Source organism: Protopterus annectens, chromosome 1.part0 (assembly GCF_019279795.1).
Source record: "Protopterus annectens isolate FY-2018-M chromosome 1.part0, PAN1.0, whole genome shotgun sequence".
Lineage (NCBI taxonomy): Eukaryota > Metazoa > Chordata > Ceratodontiformes > Protopteridae > Protopterus > Protopterus annectens.
The window spans coordinates 448880602-448898384 of record NC_056725.1 but is presented as its reverse complement, the minus strand read 5'-3'; the positions used below and the strand labels follow the sequence as shown (position 1 = coordinate 448898384).

The 17783-nt window shown below is 39.9% G+C and overlaps 1 protein-coding gene across 1 annotated transcript in view; it reads left to right on the top strand.

Annotated features, from left to right (window-relative positions):
- Positions 1-17783, top strand: part of CMTR1 (cap methyltransferase 1) — a 2799821-nt gene that overhangs the window by 1995918 nt on the left and 786120 nt on the right. Inside the window, exon 16 of the mRNA XM_044060367.1 lies at positions 11743-11811. Within this exon, the coding sequence (XP_043916302.1) occupies positions 11743-11811 (69 nt within the window). The remainder of the gene's footprint in view (positions 1-11742; positions 11812-17783) is intronic.

The window sequence follows — 17783 nt, the reverse complement described above, 5'->3', positions numbered from 1 at the left end:
TTGGTTCTGGCGTCCGTAGTTCTTTCCCCCTTTGAACCCACGGCTTCATGCTCAATGAAGTTACTATCTTGGAAAACACTCTTTCTGGTAGCTATCACTTCAGCTCAAAGAGTCTCTGAACTCCATGCTCTGTGTAGTCGACCCCCTTATCTATTGTTTCATAAGGATAGGGTATCCTTACGTACTAACCCGTCCTTTTTGCCTAAGGTAGCTTCACCAGCAAATTTGAATCGAACCATTGATCTTCCAGTTTTCTTCCCTAACTATTCGAACAGATCAGAACAGAGATTACACTGCTTGGACGTTCATTGCCAACTTAGGTACTATTTAGACAGGACCAAACAATCCAGGAAGTCCGATCAACTGTTTGTGTCCTATGCAGAAGGTAGAATGGGCCTTCCAGTTTCTAAGGTGTCTCTCTCTAGATGGCTTACTTCGTTGATTACCCTTGTTTATGATATCAGACATCAACAGCTGTCATCCAAACCCAGGGCTCATTCGACTAGAGCTTTAGCCACATCTATAGCTTTTCAAGACAGACTGCCTATTGATTCGATTTGTTCTGCAGCTACTTGGGCTTCTCCCCATACCTTCATATCTCATTATAAGTTGGACTTAGCCTTTAGAAGCCGAGCCAACTTTGGTTCCACTGTACTCAAGAGTCTGTTCCGATAGGCCACCCGGGACAAGGTGCTAGGGATGCGGTCCCATCCAGCAAGAATGAAGGCGAGATAGACAACTTAACATTTAGAAGTTATGTACCTACCATAACGTTCCATGTTAGTTGTCTTCTTCTCGCCTTCTTTCTTGCGTCCCACCCTCCTTCCCCCTAGCCTGGACAGACCTAGAGGAGATTGTCTTGTGACCTCTTTATCTTTCTCCCATGCTACCACCTCTATATATTCCTGTGTTAGGTTTAGGACACCTCACACTCAGCCTTATAGAGGTGGGTTACCTTTCTCCATGTTATGGAGTTTTTTCTTGCTTGGCCTAGCTTTCAAACGAGATCTGAGAAGTTACCGCCTAGCATTGTGGAATATAGGGGAGCCTCGAACCGGTGGAACTAGCTCTCGAGCTTTTAGAGTGGCCGAGTTGGAGCCGAGGTTCGGCTCCGAACCCATCCAGCAAGAAAGAAGGCGAGAAGAAGACAACTAACATGGAACATTATGGTAGGTACATAACTTCTAATTTTCTTACATTCTGCTTCCCTCTAGATCATTAGTGTTTTGTTAATATTGTCAAATGTTTGCCTCCCCTCCACAAAACCATACTGATCCATATTTGTGAGTCTTGGTATCACTTTTGCCATTCTTTTAGCCATTATAGACATAAACACTTTATAATCATGGTTTAGAGTTGAAATGGGCCTGTATGAAGCTGGATCTGATGGTTCTTTACCCTCTTTAGGTATTAGCATTACCACCTTCTTCCAGGATGCTGGCACTTCTCCTATTAAAATACTATTAAACAAAACTTTCTAGATCTTTATCAGTTTTTTTCTCTCTTAACTTCCAAATTTTCACAGGAATATCATCTATTCCTGGAGACTTTCCTGTAGATTGGTTATCAGGGCTGCTCATTTTCTCCTATCCTGTTAGTAATTGAGACGCATCTGTCTCTAACCTTAGCATATTTCATTCTTTTTGAAATATTTCTAATATTACTACAGGATCTGTTGTTATCTTCCTTTGTTATGGGCTACTTATGCTTGGTGACCGCCCTTTCCACTTTCTGTTGCATGAGGAGTTGTGCTAAAAGTTTTTGTGCTCTAGAATTATTATCAAAAAACAGTTGCTTAAGAGCAGTCATTCTAAACTTGTGCATATTATTGAGGTAATCCCTTGTTTTCTGTTTAGCATTCTGCAGTTACTCCTTTTCCTGTTCTGAGAGATTCCCCCTATTTTGGAATTCTTTAACTTTTGTCAATCCCTCTGAATAATTCATGTTACTTCTTAACCATACCTCCCTTTGTTTTATTTCCACTCTAGTTTTAATCTCCACTTTAATTTTATCCCCCTCCCTAGCTATGTTTTCAGAAGAGAATTATATCTTCTGTAGTAGCTCCTAAATTAATTCCAGAATAATTCCTTAAATTCCTCTCTTTTCAACCAATAGGTGGGAAAGTGCTAGTATCTCATTTTTCTTTCATTACCTTGCATTTTTATTTTAGCTATTATTGGTGCATGATCTGAAATAATTATTGGGTGTGTTTCAAGACCTTCAGTTAAATGCACATGTTCCTGTGAGATATAAAATCTGTCTAGCCTAACCCATTTTTTGTATCTCAGTGGATATTATGTAAATTCACTCCTAACTCCTAGTACTGATTCACATCTTCCATGCCAGACATTTTCATAAATTTCTTCAGAAATCTACCCTCCTTTGTTATATTTTCCCTTCTCCGCCCCCCCCCAGACACATCTTCACTGTTGTAAACCAAATTCCAGTCTCCCCCTATAAGTAGCATTCCTTGCTGAAAGCTGATTATTTCTCCCAGAATTTCCTTAAGCTCCATTACAGCTTTTTTAGGTGGGATGTAATTGCATGCCAGTGTAATCCTACTCCCCTAGCTAATAGCCCCTTAGTACTGTGTATATTCTATTATTATCTTTTTTTTCCTCTTCTATCACGATTGGCGCTCCCCTTGAAATGAATATAAGTACTCCTCTTTTCTTTTGCCCCAGATATGCTACTGAATAACCATCCTGAAAACATTTATTTATCAAATTCACATATTCAGTTCTTTCTATGTGCGTCTCCTATAGCATAGCTGTTTGCACTCTACATTTTCTAATATCGTTTAATACTCTTTGTTTTATTTTTTTTATTTTTATATGTATCTGTAAGACCATTCAAATTGAAATACATGACAGAAAGCATCGTTTTCTTATACAGTTATCATTACTACATTTTATATATAACTGTGTTTTTGTTAAATGTGTAGCTCCAACTTTTATTTTACATGCATATACTGTTCGGCACGTTGGTCTTTTATACAGTTGTTTCTTGTCATAGCCATTTACTCCTATGCCACATCTTACATAACTTTTTGTTCTTTTTAAAGCGTTCAGACAGAACAACCAACCCCCCAAAAAAACCTATTAAGTTAATAATAACACACAAAACTATGTACATCTTCAAATGTTGAAGTTTTTGCTTCCTAATAATAACAAAAGTTTTAAGTTGGTAGCCACACAGATGGTCTAGAGTTAACCAAAAAGAAAGGTTAGTCATGCTACGGTGCGTGATACAGCCTGTGCTATTATTAAGTGTTATTTGATTTAGACTATCTTTATAGCTGTCCGAGCTGAGAAAACACTTGAATGCTTTCAGTAAACACTTTCTCCAAGCAATTTCTCTTTATCAAATTGTCTTCTAATGACATGAAAACCCGTCACAAAACTGCTCAGGGTACCTTGTTTACCAGAAAAAAAGCCTTCTAGTATTCAGTATTCTTTTTCATTTACATGCTTTGTAATAAATTTGTTACTAGATAACGGCTAGGGTTTTAACACAGTCAATTCCCTATGCATGCATGGGAAAAAGCACACTGATTTTTCTTTTGTCATACTGTCCTAACCAGGCCCTTCCTCTCTCCCCCTCCTCCCCCTTTCTTCATTGCATTGCCTACATTTCTTAAAACTGAACAAAGAGAAAGAGAGAAGAAGGGAGAAAAAAAGCCCCTGTTTATATTAGTATCCCCATTGCATTTCAGAACAAAACTGAGAAAAATTTATTTCCAAGTTTAATTGGTTTTGTGTTGTCTTTATAAGAGTCTCACGGCTGGGAAAAACCCTGACTGTTTTCAGATAACATTATGTCCTAGCCAGTTTCTTTTTTTCCTCAGCCAGTCCCCTTGACTGTCTCCAGTTTCTCGTTATCAGATTTTCTCCATGGAGACTAAGGTCCTTAACCAGTTATTTCCTTATACAAGAATGAAAAAAAGCACATTAAATTTAACTTTGTCATGCCTTTTTACCCAGGCTTCTTTTTTATCATTGGATTGCCTATATTTCTCAAAACTGTACAAGAAGAGAGAAGAGGGAAGAAAAAGAAAAACACCACCTGTTTACAATCCCCATTACACTTAAAAATAGCATGCAAAGAAAACCATGCACCACCACACATACAGTACTGTTAAGAAAATAAAGTGTTTTCTTTACATATATTTTGGTTTCTCCCATCTCTTCGCCTCCCCAAAGCATTTTTCCAAACATTAATAACATGAAGGAGGGCATATACTTGAGTCCCGTCCCCCACAAATCCAACAAATTTTGAAGAAGTCCAATATTTCCAGATAGTCTTGTTCTGTCATATTTCATAAATATAATTATTGCATTGTAATCTCACATTGTTACTGGTTTTATTATTGTTCTTCTCCATCACCTACATCCTGTGTCTGCTTCATTTCCAGTGTACTCTCAATTCTTCTAGTCAACTGTCCTGCACCCTTCCTTCTCTCCAACATTTTCTGTTGAAATACTGGAAAAGGTTTCATAGGTACCATTTTTTTGCCGTCTTTATTACCAGAGGGACAAAAAGCAGAATTTCCTTCTATTTCACAGCTCACATTTTGCTGGACAGACGTTAGTATTTTCTCCTTACATGCACTTCCTCAAGAAATGATTCCCCCCTGGGAGGAATACCTTGAAGACAGCTGGATACAGCAGTTTGTTCTCACACCAGCGTCTCAATGTTCTCAGAATAGTGGAATGTATTTACTTCTCTTTTGCCTGCTGCACCATGAGTAATCATTCTCTAAAACACTCTGCTGTCTCCTACTTTTAGTATTTTGTCCTTCTGCCACAGTTTTGTCAGAATCAGCTCCTAATGGTAGGATTACATCCTTGCTATTAAAGGTCTAGGTTGCTTTTTTATAGCTAGGTTTGAAGCATACACACAGTGCACCCTTTCAACTAACAAGTCTTGCTGTGGAATACCAATCCAGTTGCTTATTTATGCTTTCATAAAATTAATGCATCTGTTCCTTTCAATTTCTCTGGTATAGCTGAAAATCTCCGGTTTTCCTTACGTGCTCTGTCCTCTAATGCTATTATTTTTTTAAACCTTTATTCCTGAGCAGTCTCATATTCAGCCAGCCTTTTCTTCATTTCGACCTCTGATTTTTCCAGCTTTATCATCTCATCCGAGTATCTGTTTAAAGTTTCTTCCATTTTTTTCCAGCCTTTTGTTGTTTGTGTTGATGTACTCTATCAGTGTTTTGTTTATTTTAACCAGGTCTGCATGCAGTTGTCTTGCATCTTCTTGTAGGTTATTGGAAGTCATGTCTGAAGTTTGCGTTGCTTTTTGCTGAGTCACTGTTTTTTCCTATTTATTGTAGCTGATTTTTTTCCAGGTCTTCTGAATTTCTTTATTCCTGGCATCCAGGCAGTGCACTTAGTTGCCAATTACTGAAATTTAGCAATAAACACAAGTCTTTTGGCCCTCTCTTCTAGTTTCTGTTTTCACACTGGGAGAGCTTGAAATTAGCTGTTACTCAGTGTGCAGCCATCTTGGAAGTCTGTTCAAGATTCTTTGTCATGCCAAAAAAGACAGGGGACTTGAGACCAATTCTGAATCCCGGCAGACTAAATCAGTTCTTACAATATTTGAGGTTTCAGACAGTCATGGTTCAGTCCATTTTCCCAGTACTGCAAAATGACAATTGGATGTGTTCAATAGATTTTCAAGCTGTGTACTGTCTCATCGAAATTAACAGGAGCTCCAGAAGATATCTGCACTTCCATCTGTGAGCTAATCATTACCAGTAGAGGGCACTGCCCTTTGATGTCACCACAGCCCCCATGGTGTTCACTAAATGCATGGCTGTGGTAGCAGCTCACTTAAGACTGCTGGAATTCCAATTGTTTCCATACCTGGCTCCTAAATGCCCCAACCAGGCATCAGCTCTTATAGGCAAGGGACTACTTGCTCCAGTTGTGCATCCATCTAATCATCCCGGTCATTTGCAATAAATGACAACTCATGCCTACCCAGAGTATGGAGTTCACATGTGCTCATATAAACACGTTGAATTCATACACTGAGATTCCAGGTCAGGAAAGTAATACAGAATTCTTCTCTTCCGGCTCGATTAGTTTTACAACCCTTGGGATCCATGGCAGTGGCTATCACCCTTGTTCCTCAGGCCAGGTTACACATGCGAATACTTGAATGGATGCTGTCAACTCAGTTATCCATTCTTCAACATCCCTTAGCTGCTCCAGTTAACATCACACAGGCGTGCAGAGGTACCTTCTTTAGTGGATTCATTTAAACAAATTCTGGGAAGGTCATCCATTTGTTCTTTCCTTGCCCAAGGTGACCCTGGCTGCCCTCTAACTGGCATGGGGAGCACTACTTGGGAAGGACAGTCAAGGGTACGTAGTCCCCCAAAAAGGCCAAGATACATATACATGGTGTTCTGGAAATGAGGGCAGTTCTCCTAGCACTGCAGGCCTTTCATGGAGCTCTCCCATCAGGGACAGTTGCCATTTAGACGGACAATGTGTCAGTGGTCTGGTACATCAACAAACAGGGAGGAACCAGATCTTATCCATTTTGCTGAGAAGCAATGTGTGTGGCAATGGGAGATCTCTTCTGGTCATTTTCTGACAGCAACGCGCATTAAAGAAAAATCAAACATAACTGCAGACATACTAAGCAGGTCCTCTCTGATGCCTCTTGAGTGGTTTCTCAGTGTCATACTTATACAGATGTCTTTTTGTTGATGGGGTCAACCATGCTGCGAGCTGTTTGCATCTCCCCTCAGCAATAAGTGCAGCAGGTTCTTTGCCCTGATCCCTCCAATGGGGGGGGGGGGGGAGTCCCTGAAAGATGCTCTAGGCCACAAATGGCCCTCCATTCTCCTTAATGCTTACCCACCATTATCTCTCATTCCCATAGTTCTACAGAAAGCATTTCTGTTGAAGAGCACAGTTGTCCTCATTGCACCCTTTTGGCCTCATCAGATTTGGTACCCCTTCTTCTAGCCTCACCTTCTGCATCCACCCCGGAGATTGTATTCCACTCCAGTCATCCTGTCTCACCCAACAGGTGTGACTCATTCGGACACAACAGGCCTCAAACTGACCGCATGGTTTCTCCAGTTCCTTTGATTGCTAGAAAGAGCAGGCTGTCCTCCCCGATCTGTCATATCGTGTTATCTTCCCAAAAGCTTCTACTAGAAGGATTTACAAAAGTAAATGAAAGAGATTAGTTTTCTGGGCCCGTAGCAAGGACCTTGATCTTTTTTCAGCATCTGTGCCATCTATCCTTTAATTTTTAGCTTCAATTTTCAATGAAGGGGCTAGTTTTTCATGTATTAAAGTTCATTTGGCTGCAGCTCCTAATGTCCACCTGGATGAAAATAACTCTACTTATAGCTTCTTCCAAACTTTGCAAAGCCTTAAAGGAGCCTTTTTACTTTGACCTCTGTTAAAAGATCCTTTTCCTCCTTGGGATTTAAATCTTATGCTTCAGACCTTAACCCAGCTTCCCTTTGAATCTCCAACATAAACCAGGTCATTAATCTACCAGTTTTCTTTCCAAACTGTTCAAATAATGCAGAGTATATGTTCCAACCTTTGGATGTGCATAGACAACTTCACTTTTATATTTATAGAACCAAATACTTAAGGAAAACTGGCCAGTTAATTGCACAAACCAGTTTCAAAAGTTACATTGGTCAAATGGTTGCATGAAAGTCTTTTGTTGGTTTATGATAAAAAAGATTAATCCTTGCCTAAGCCTCCTAGAGTTCATTCTTCGAGGTCTGTAGTGGTGTCTTCAGCCTTTTGGTCAAGGGCTTCCTTAGATGACTTTTGTGCAGCTGCAACTTGGACTAATTCTCAAAGTTTTATTGCTCATTACAAATTAGAGATTTGATTTCCATGAACAGCGCGGCCTTTGGTTCTGCAGTATTCCAAAATATCCTTCCATGAGCTCCACCCAAGGTTCCAATAGCTGGGGAATCTGTCCCATTAGTCAGGGAATGAAAAAAAAAGACATCAGATAAAAAAGTTATGTACTCAAAACATTCCATCTGTGTTGTCCATTTTCATTCTTCCTCAACTTCCTACCCACCTGCCCACATCCTTTGCTTTTGGAAATATCTAAGTGTGTTCCTTGTTTGAGCTCCAGCTTCCTTCATCCTTTCTGCCTTTGTTAATTTATGTAATAGGTTGTCCCTTAATTTGATCTGAGGTATGTTAAGTTGGTGGGGCATTCTGGGTAAAGTGAGGAGCTAGAGAGTTTTGGATCTGATGATCTAGTAGAAGGGGTCAAATTGGATCCAAGTCTGGGATCAGAACCCATCAGTTAAGGAAGAATGAAAATAGACAACACAGCTGGAACATTATAGTGAGTACATAACTTTTTTTTTCATCTTTTTTGATTTCCTAAACTTTATAAATGCATTTTTATATAGACTGTAGTTTTATAACTATATTTAACTTGTTGCTTGATATAGTCAGAAAATCTCATATCTGACTCTATCCATAGGCACAGGTCATTGAATGAATCCACATTTGTGTGCTGCATTAAATATTTACCCTTCAGTCTATGTCTCCCATAGCTCATGTGCTAAGTGTTTGATGTATTATTAGCATACTATTCTCCTGGCCCCAACTACTTTGCTCCTTCCCTTTTCATATCCCACCTCCAGTTTTGTTACTGGTCAGACATGCCCTGTCTGTAACAAATGTAATCAGTTTTCCCATTTTCAAGTTGTCTGCGTACACCCTGTAGGATATCTTGGATGACAAAGGTAAATCTGTAAGATACAACCTAGATAACTGTGGACTGAGACCCCTGTGAGACATCCCGATTGTAACCTATAATTTCACCTGCCTGTTTGATATTTAATACTTGCAGTATCCTACAAGCCATGTGACTATGCATGTTATCAAGATTATAGTAATACCTAGCTGTTCTAATTTATTGATCAGTATTTCATGGCAGCTGCTGTCAAAGGCTGCAGGTAGGTCTTCATAAGTTACATTATAGCATACTTTTTCATTTATATTTGCTATATTATTATTGAACATTATAATATAGGAAGTTATAGAACTGTTTTCAACATGTGCATGCTGATAAATTGTTTCAAGTCCTGACCTAATGCTGATAAAAATTTATCCAAAATAACATCTCTCATTATTGAAACTAAGGAAATTATTCTTTTGAGCTGGAATATAGAAACCGAATTGCCTCGACAGCGTGATTTTAATGTGTTTGTTCTATTCCCATTTTCCTTAAAGATGTGTTTAACAAGTGCACGTCTCCAATCTTGTTTTTTTTATCATTTTACTAACTTCACACATTGCCGAATGACATGGGTACAAATACAGTTATAAAAGAGAAAATAAACCATTATAAAGATTTTTTTTTTCTTTTTCATGCATTACATGCATATAGTTTCTCTTTTAACAGCTGCTATTCAGTTTAATATTACATAGATTGCTCAAGTCCTGCCTTTCCTGAAAATTCACTTGTCCACCTGAGCATTAATCTGGTTTTATTGTTTCCATAGATTCCATGTATTTCTGTGTAGTTTTGTCTTTCTCTTTTCTAAAGATTCTACCCCCAGTTCTTTTATCTTCTTTGCAATATTCAGTAATACTGTTGCAGTTGGTTATGATTTTGATTTCCATTTTCTAGTAATTGCTTGTAGGAAGCTAACAGCATTAAACTTAGTAGGTCTCTGCTCTCTCAGGCAAGTCAATGTCTATATCCCAACTCAAAATAATTTTCTTAATCGCAATAATTTGTTCCCCCGACATTTCTGACAAAAGTATACTGTAGGGAATTTTTATAATCTACCGACTCATTGCATTTCCAAAAAAGACATGTTTTCAAGTACTCCTGTTTTTTGCATTACACCTCCAACAATTGTTGTCTACCTGGGGAGAATTCTTTGAAGTCTGCTTGGGTATAAAAATTCCTTTGCAAACACTTCCATGCAAGAATCCTGTATTTTCTAAGTTTCATTTCATACTTTCATTCATACATATATATTCCCGTTGTTTCTTGCATGTCTGCAAACTTAAGGAATCTCTCTGTACTTAAATGACCTAATGAATAGCAGATGTAATGGTACTGTAAGTTTACTCTGAAGTGTCCTCAAGTAATTTTTACTAATTTCACATCCTTCCTGTGTTCTGCTAATGTACAGTTTGCTTAGTACTTTTTCAACATAGTCTAATTTTATTTCATTAACTGAAGTTACCGGATGCTACTATTTCAGATTGCCTTCCCCCTTTGTGGAGTCAAACTGTTTTACAAACTGTTGTTTAAGAATAAACTTAGAATTAGAAGTGTATCTATCGGTACATCTTTATATTTACCACATAATACATATCTATAAAATGGTTTCTTATTATGCTCAATATTTTTATATAAAATTTCCTCAATTTTTTATCTTGTCTCTCACAATGTTTAGTTTCTGTCCAGTTTATTAGTTTCAGTTTTCAAAGTTATAGTTTATCTTCATTTCAGTTTCTTGTATTTTTATTTCTCATGTACGTTATTTTGTTCTTCTAGAAAAATATCCTATTAATATTGCGTGCCTGGATCCTGATGTTAAACTTTTTTTTATTTTTTGCATGCAAATAATTTCCCTTTCAGAACTTGCCACATTCCTTTCTGTTATCTTCCCTTTGAATGCTATCACTTCAGTTAATTGTACACTGATTATTTAGCTTTCATGTAGCCTGTTATCAGTCTTTTGTGAACTGATTTAGTTTTCAGTTTGGCAGAATTATCTAGTAGTAATTTAACTTTTATCACCCCATGATTATTGCACTTCAAATGTGGTAAAACGTAATATGAAGTAACTATCATCTTCTTAGGAGCACAAACAATGACGAGTTTACTGTTTTCTTTGTTGGTTTTGCTTACATTCTGCAACAGTAATTGTTCCTTTACTTATACTTTAAATCATTTCCTTACTAGTGTTGTAGAACCAATATTATTTCCACCTGTTTCTGGTAAATTGAACTCCCCAGCTATTATCATGTTTATTTTCTGTGATGATGATGATGATTTTCTTTTGGATTTTCCCGGTTAGGGGTAGCCACAGCGGAACTCTGGTCCGCTAATGATTGGCAGTAGAATTTTATTGTGCCGAGGTGCCAGCCCGATGCCCAACCTTCGAAGGCATGCCCAGTCACGCATGTCTTTTGAACGCCACTCGACCGCGGGGAGGACATGCAGACTCCACACGGAAGGCGTTCCAGCCGAGAATCGAACGGGAGAGCCTCTTGCTGTGAGGTGACAATGCTACCGCTGCACCGCCATGGCTTAACCATGTTTATTTCCTGTGATATATGTAAGAAATGCATGAGTTCCAGTAGGTTATCAGCACTTTCTCTTTGGTGGTCTGTTCACTCCACCAATTGTAACCTGTTCAGTGATTGTCTTTATTATTATGGTTACACAATTTGCAAGCTTTAATCTGTATTATAACACTGCCAGTTGAAACCTTGTTAGAATATCTGTTACAGTAAAAGCATTTGTACCATGTTGGAACTGATTTACAGTCATTATTTAACCATGTTAAAAGAACAATGGCAGCATCAGTGCTGTAGGAATAAAGCAAATTGTCTTATTACAAATATTAATGCTCCTTGTGTTAACAAGTAGCATGAATTAATTAAACAGCATTTAAATAGGAGAAAGATTGCTAAGGCAGAGAAAATAAAAATCATATATGTGTCATGCCCATTAATTTTTCCTTTGTTTTAGATTCCTGACCAGGCTCGAGTAGCTCCATCATCCTCTGACCCAAAATCAAAATTCTTTGAACTAATCCAGGTATGACATTTCATCACATCTGCTTTGTGTTTGTAAATATCAGATTTTGATAATTCATTAGTCGAGTACCACTTGCATGCATGACATGTTACTGTATTGTTAAGTCTCGTATGTTGGCTGTCATGAGGATTGTATGTATAACTGTGATTTTCAAGTGGCTTTCTGGAGAGTATGTAATAGATGATGTCACCTTCCATGGTGATTTCATGATGTATTTGTTCTTTAACAAAATGCCTTGACACTGTCATTTGTGGGAATGGCACCTGCAGAAGCCCAAACCTGCATCCTTTTTTCTGGATATAGTGGTATGTTTATCATCTGTGCACCCATTTTTATAACAGTTCTCCCTTTTAGATTCTTTATGAAAGACTATGCTTTCAGTACAGAAACTGAAAGTACAGTGGCAGTCCCAGTATGCCTTGGTAAGAATATAAAAAGCAGGGATATGTTTGACACTGCCAGCACATTCTTGGACAGTGCATAGTATACCTGACATTAACAAGTGCCAGCACTTTTAAAATCATCTACCTAATACTCATGTCAGTCAAAGTACAATATCTTCCTTACTGCCTGCTTTCCTGTGGAGAAGCATCATTTAAAGGAATAAGAGAGAATTATCATTTGTCAAAAAATATGGGACACAAGGTAGAACAATAAGAGGGATAAAGATAGGGCCTTGTTTTTTTCTGCCAAATCCATTGCAACTTCTGAGTATCTTGCCTTCACATCTGTTGCCTCTTTTGTTGTGGAGCTGATCAGTATAATCATCTGACTACATCACCCAACTCGTGTGAGGTTAATCATTAGGAATAGGAACCAGTATATGCTTTTGGGAATAAAGTTTAGAGGAGTCCCATGTTCGGGTTCACATTCAGCCAAAGCCATGGCTTCCCATGCTAATGTCAGACTTGCAGGAAAGAAGGAGGGAGTTTCTACCTGTAGTTTCAACTTCTATTGAGATGCCTGCTTATTTATTTTTGGCATTGTATGAATTTCTTCCATGAGCTTCTGCTCACCTCTCTTTCACTGTAGGTGCCTTTGTTGTCACTCCCTCACTGACTAATTATGAAAATTCATTTTTTATCACATTAGATCCTGAACAAGTCATGTACACACAGTCACTTGGGGTGCCATCATTTAGGCCTCCTGACTCTTGGTTTGAATTCTGCTCTTCGCACTACATCTCTGGCATTGTAGATCCCTGACATACAGCTTTTCTGTGTGGACCCTCCACTCAATCAGTTTTCTTTCTTTTACACTAGCTCCCTTTAATGGTGATGGCAGGTGCTATTAAGATAGTAGGACGGCACCCCCTGAAGAAACTGAAGCCCAGCCTGTTTGTCTCTTTTATACATTTTTATTCTCATGCCATCTGACCATCAGGCCTGCCCAACTTAACTCAAGTCCTTTTAAAACATTGCGATGGGAGTTCTCCAGAATCACAGAGGCAAGAGCCATGTAGAGGGACGATCATTTAGGCAGCCTTGAGGGTTCATGATGACCTTGGCAGCATTCTAGCTGTGAGGACATTTGAGTGACCTAACCCCAAACCGTTCCCTGGTTTGGGGGACAAGCTACCTGGATTACTTTGAGAACCATTGCAACATCCCCCCGCATTTACATGTACTCTCATTCTTTAATGGAGGCTGCCGCCAGGCAGTGGTTTGGTCCAAAAGCCTGCTTCATAGCATTCCTGTTCAATGCCATCCCTCCCCCAAGTAATTGTGGTAGTATACATCCAGTTCTGCCCTGTCCTTTCCTCCCAGGACAGGCATGCCCATCCACTCTTATCAGCTCTATCAAACACCCAAGCCACTAACTGAAATGAGACAAAATGATGGAAGGCATGAACAGTGATACGTCTCTTCCATCTGCAAAGTTATTAGCTTGGCTTTTTTTCCATTAGCATTTGATCTCAGTGGGAGATGAAATTTGCAGGTGAAGGGAGTTTTCCAGGAGAAATCTGTAAATAATACTCATAACACAATGTACAAAGATTCTTTCATGTAGTTTTAAGTTGTTAGCGTTTTTTTATTCACATTGTTGACTGCTTTTACTCTAGATGTGATTGCCTGCAGGAGTAAGTAATTAATCTTGAGAGTTCGGAGCACTTTTAGGTGAAAACAAAAGTGACATTTTAAAGATACGATGGCAAGTAGTTCAGTTAGAAAAAGGTTGGAGCTGTGGAAAGTGAATAAATGTAGTAGCTTCCTCAGCACCTGTAATACTTTAATGCATTTAGTACACAGTTTAGTTTGTTTATTTATTTAAAGGTAGCCAACACACTTTTTCTTAGGGTGAAAAGTTAATATTTGCTGAAAGCTTGCAAGCTGGTTTTTATATATGCTAGAGGAACAATGATAAATGAAAAGATGAGACAGCAGTCAGTGTAAATGGGAGTACTGGCTACAGCATGTACCTTAACTTGAATAGCCTTAATTTTAGATTAAGTAATGCCTGGGTTGCAGATGTCAGTTGGGGGAAACTGCTCCTGTCTGGATGGTAAACTTCATTTGTTGAAAATGTACATAGCTTTATGTGCGTGTTGAATGTCAAAATGGGATGGGCGTTCTGAAATGTATTTAGTTTTTTGTCTGAGGGTTTTCATTGAAATGAACAGTCTTGAAAATGTGATATAGGTTCAAATGGAGACGAGAAGAAGCTACTGTATAAAATACCAGGTTTCCAAACACTAATATGTGCGTGTAGGCCAAATCCAAAAGGTGAGATTATAAAATCAAGAAGCAAAGGAGAATAGTATTGCTAGAATTAAATTCATCTCCAAGTCTTGTTGAGTACTTTCACAAGGTAGATCCTGTTTTTACATAATCTCACCAAGATGACACTGATATGACTATATTTTATATAGCATATATCATGAACAGAAGTCGGTTAAAAATGAAAAAAGACGGGTGCACAAGTCCCAACATAAAAAAGTGCCCAATCCTTATATGCGTGCTGGTGCTAGGACTGGAAAAATGGCAGTGTGCTACCTTCAAGTCACAGAAACAGTCCTACAGTGAGGTTATGCCAGGCTCAGGAGAAGTATGGTCCCCCCTGTTGTAGAAGGAAGTAGTAGTCCACAAAAAGTAACAGGCAGAAAAGAGCCATAAAGATGATAGCATGGACTATTGATAAGAAAGAAGATGTCCTTCATGGATGCATCTGCAGTCATAACAAGTGGGTTGTCCTGTCGTCAGGCAGCCCTTCAGTCGGCCGGATTCCAAAGTCCGGGTCCAGCTTCGGCTGATGTCGCACTCCACCCAACGTCATCTCTGTTGGTCTTCGGGTATAAAGGCATCAGCCGACGCCATTTTCCTCAGTCTTTCTTGCCGCGTGGCGCCCGAAGCAGAAGCTGTTCGCAAGTGCCGGTCGGTCGGATCCAGAGATTACTTCTACCGAATACTACTTCGAAGACTTCTAAAGCTAAGTACCCCGTTGGGGACTCTTTCTTGCCTCAGCCGATGTCAGAAAAAGTTAACAATTGTTTAAACTGTGGGAAACAAATACCTCATAAAGATTTCCACTCTTACTGTCTGCCTTGTTTAGGCCCAGCCCACGACGTAGCAGCCTGTTCGGCCTGTGCTTCTTTCAACCGACGAACGCTTAGGCATCGGTCGGAGTTTGCAGAACAGTTTTTCGGTTCTAATTTTGCGTACATTATGCCGTCGGATCCTCCGACTACCCAATCTACCAAAAACGCAAAGATAAAGACCGACACTCGCGGTCCGCGGTTTCGGCGAAACCATGGTCAAGCAAACCTTGAGTGTCTCGGTTTCGGCCGAAACCGAGAAAACTGAACAAAGTACAGCTGAACCTATTCCTACAACTGAGGCCCCTGCTACAACTCTTGAATCGACCTCAGAAATTTTACCCACTACGGTGGTTGACTTATCAGACACCATCCCCTTGGATGTCTCTACCCCAGCACGTGGTGCTGCTAGGCCTCCAGCAGCCATGTCCATTAAGGCCTTCGCCAGGGCTAAAGCAGCCAAGACTACTAAAACAGTGCCTGTTAAACCCCCCACATCCAGGCCCTCTTCTGGTTCTCAAATGCTTACTTTGGCAGAAGATTTAATTTCTTTAATTAGAGGATCTCAATCTCACCCAGACAGGGCCTCTCAGCCCCCAGAGAAGAGACCTAGGGCAGAGCCCCCCGAGCCAGTGTCCTCTGATGATTCTGCTGATGAATCAGACATAACTGACCAGCCAGAGGTTCCCTTCTCCAATTTTGAAGATTCTGATGCTGAAGAATCCATTCCAGCTGCTTCCCCACCAGAAGAATTCTCCTTTGGGGAAACCTTGCATGCCATGCGAGAACAGTTCCAATGGCAGCAACAGGATTTTTCAGACTCCAGAAAAAGACTTAGGACTTTTCTGCACCTCCCACAGCACAGGCCCTTAGCTATACCTCCTGTTCTCTCTGTGGTGGATGATGCTTTCAATGATGTTTGCTCCGCTCCAGATCCTTTACCCCAGCCCCTGCCAAACCAGACAGATTTTACAGGGTGCCAGATACTCATCACCACCTTTACAAGGCTCCACTTGCAGACCCAGAAACTATATCCCAGGGTCCCAAGGCAGTAGCAGCGACCATAGCTAAAAACCCTATTCCTTCTGAAAGGGAAGCAAGGTCATTAGACAGATGGGGTAAAAGGTCTACACTTCAGCTACTCTCTCAGCTAGAGCTTTAAACTGTCAGTTTCACATGATACAATACCAAGAGTTTATGCTTGATCAGTTAACTAAAAACTAACCACTGATGAATCTCTTGATAAGAAATATGTATTAGAGATGGTAAATAACATACAACAGGTTAGCAACCATTCCTTAAAATGTGGCTATGATGCACTGGAGGCTTCATTTAGATCAGCCATGACAGGCACAGTGATAAGAAGGCATGCATGGCTAAAGGAACAAGCTTTACCGGATCATGTTAAAGCTAAGTTGCTAGATGCTCCTATGGACAAGACAAGTTTGTTTGGTACACCTGCCCAGCAGGTTATGAAGAAAATGGAAGAAAAGGCAAAATCTGTTCAAACTGTTAAAGATTTCTTGCAGGTTCAACCCCAAGGTTTAGCAGGAACTGGCCTGCCAAAAATTGGTCCTTTCCTGACTCCACAAAATTTCAAAGGGGCAGGAATAGGCGTTCCAGAGGCAGAAACCAATCCAGAGGAGGTGCCTACAGAGGAAGACAGTGGCAAGGTAACAACAGAGGCACAGACACAGCCACTGCCACTACATCAGCACAACCACAGTGACTTAACCCTAAATCCGCCTACCAGGGAACAAATAGCAGCTCCCTAGGCGGAAAGTTAACCTTATTTTCAAAGAACTGGCACTACATAACAAAAGACAAGTGGATTTTACAAACCATAGATCAAGGTTACCGGTTTCACTTCCACACTTTACCAGTCAAAGAGGAATGCCAAATCTACCTCCAAATCAAAAAACAGAGGCTCTACGCCAGATAATGGAGTTAGCAAACATGAGAGCTGTGGAAAGAGTACCAACAGCAGAGCAAGGAAAGGGGTTCTATTCCAGACTATTCCTAGTTCCAAGAAAGGAAAAAGTTGGAGACCAATTCTCGACCTGTCCACCTTAAATACATACATCATTGTCCCAAAATTCAAAATGCTGACCCTACAGCAACTTCTTCCCATGCTGGGCAAGGAGTCTTGGCTGGTAACTCTAGATCTCAAGGAGGCATACCTGCACGTCCCCATTCGACCAATCTGCAGAAGATACCTCAGATTTCTTGCAGGATCAGAGCACTATCAATTCTCAGCATTGCCCTTTGGCTTATCTACTGCCCAGAGTATTCACAAAATGCCTGGCATCAGTAATCGCCCATTGCAGACTTCAGGGAATTCAAATTTACCCATACCTGGACGACTGCCTGCTACAAGGGGACAACAAAAGCAAGCTGACAACAGATTTACAAAGGGTCATTTACTTGCTACAAGCACTGG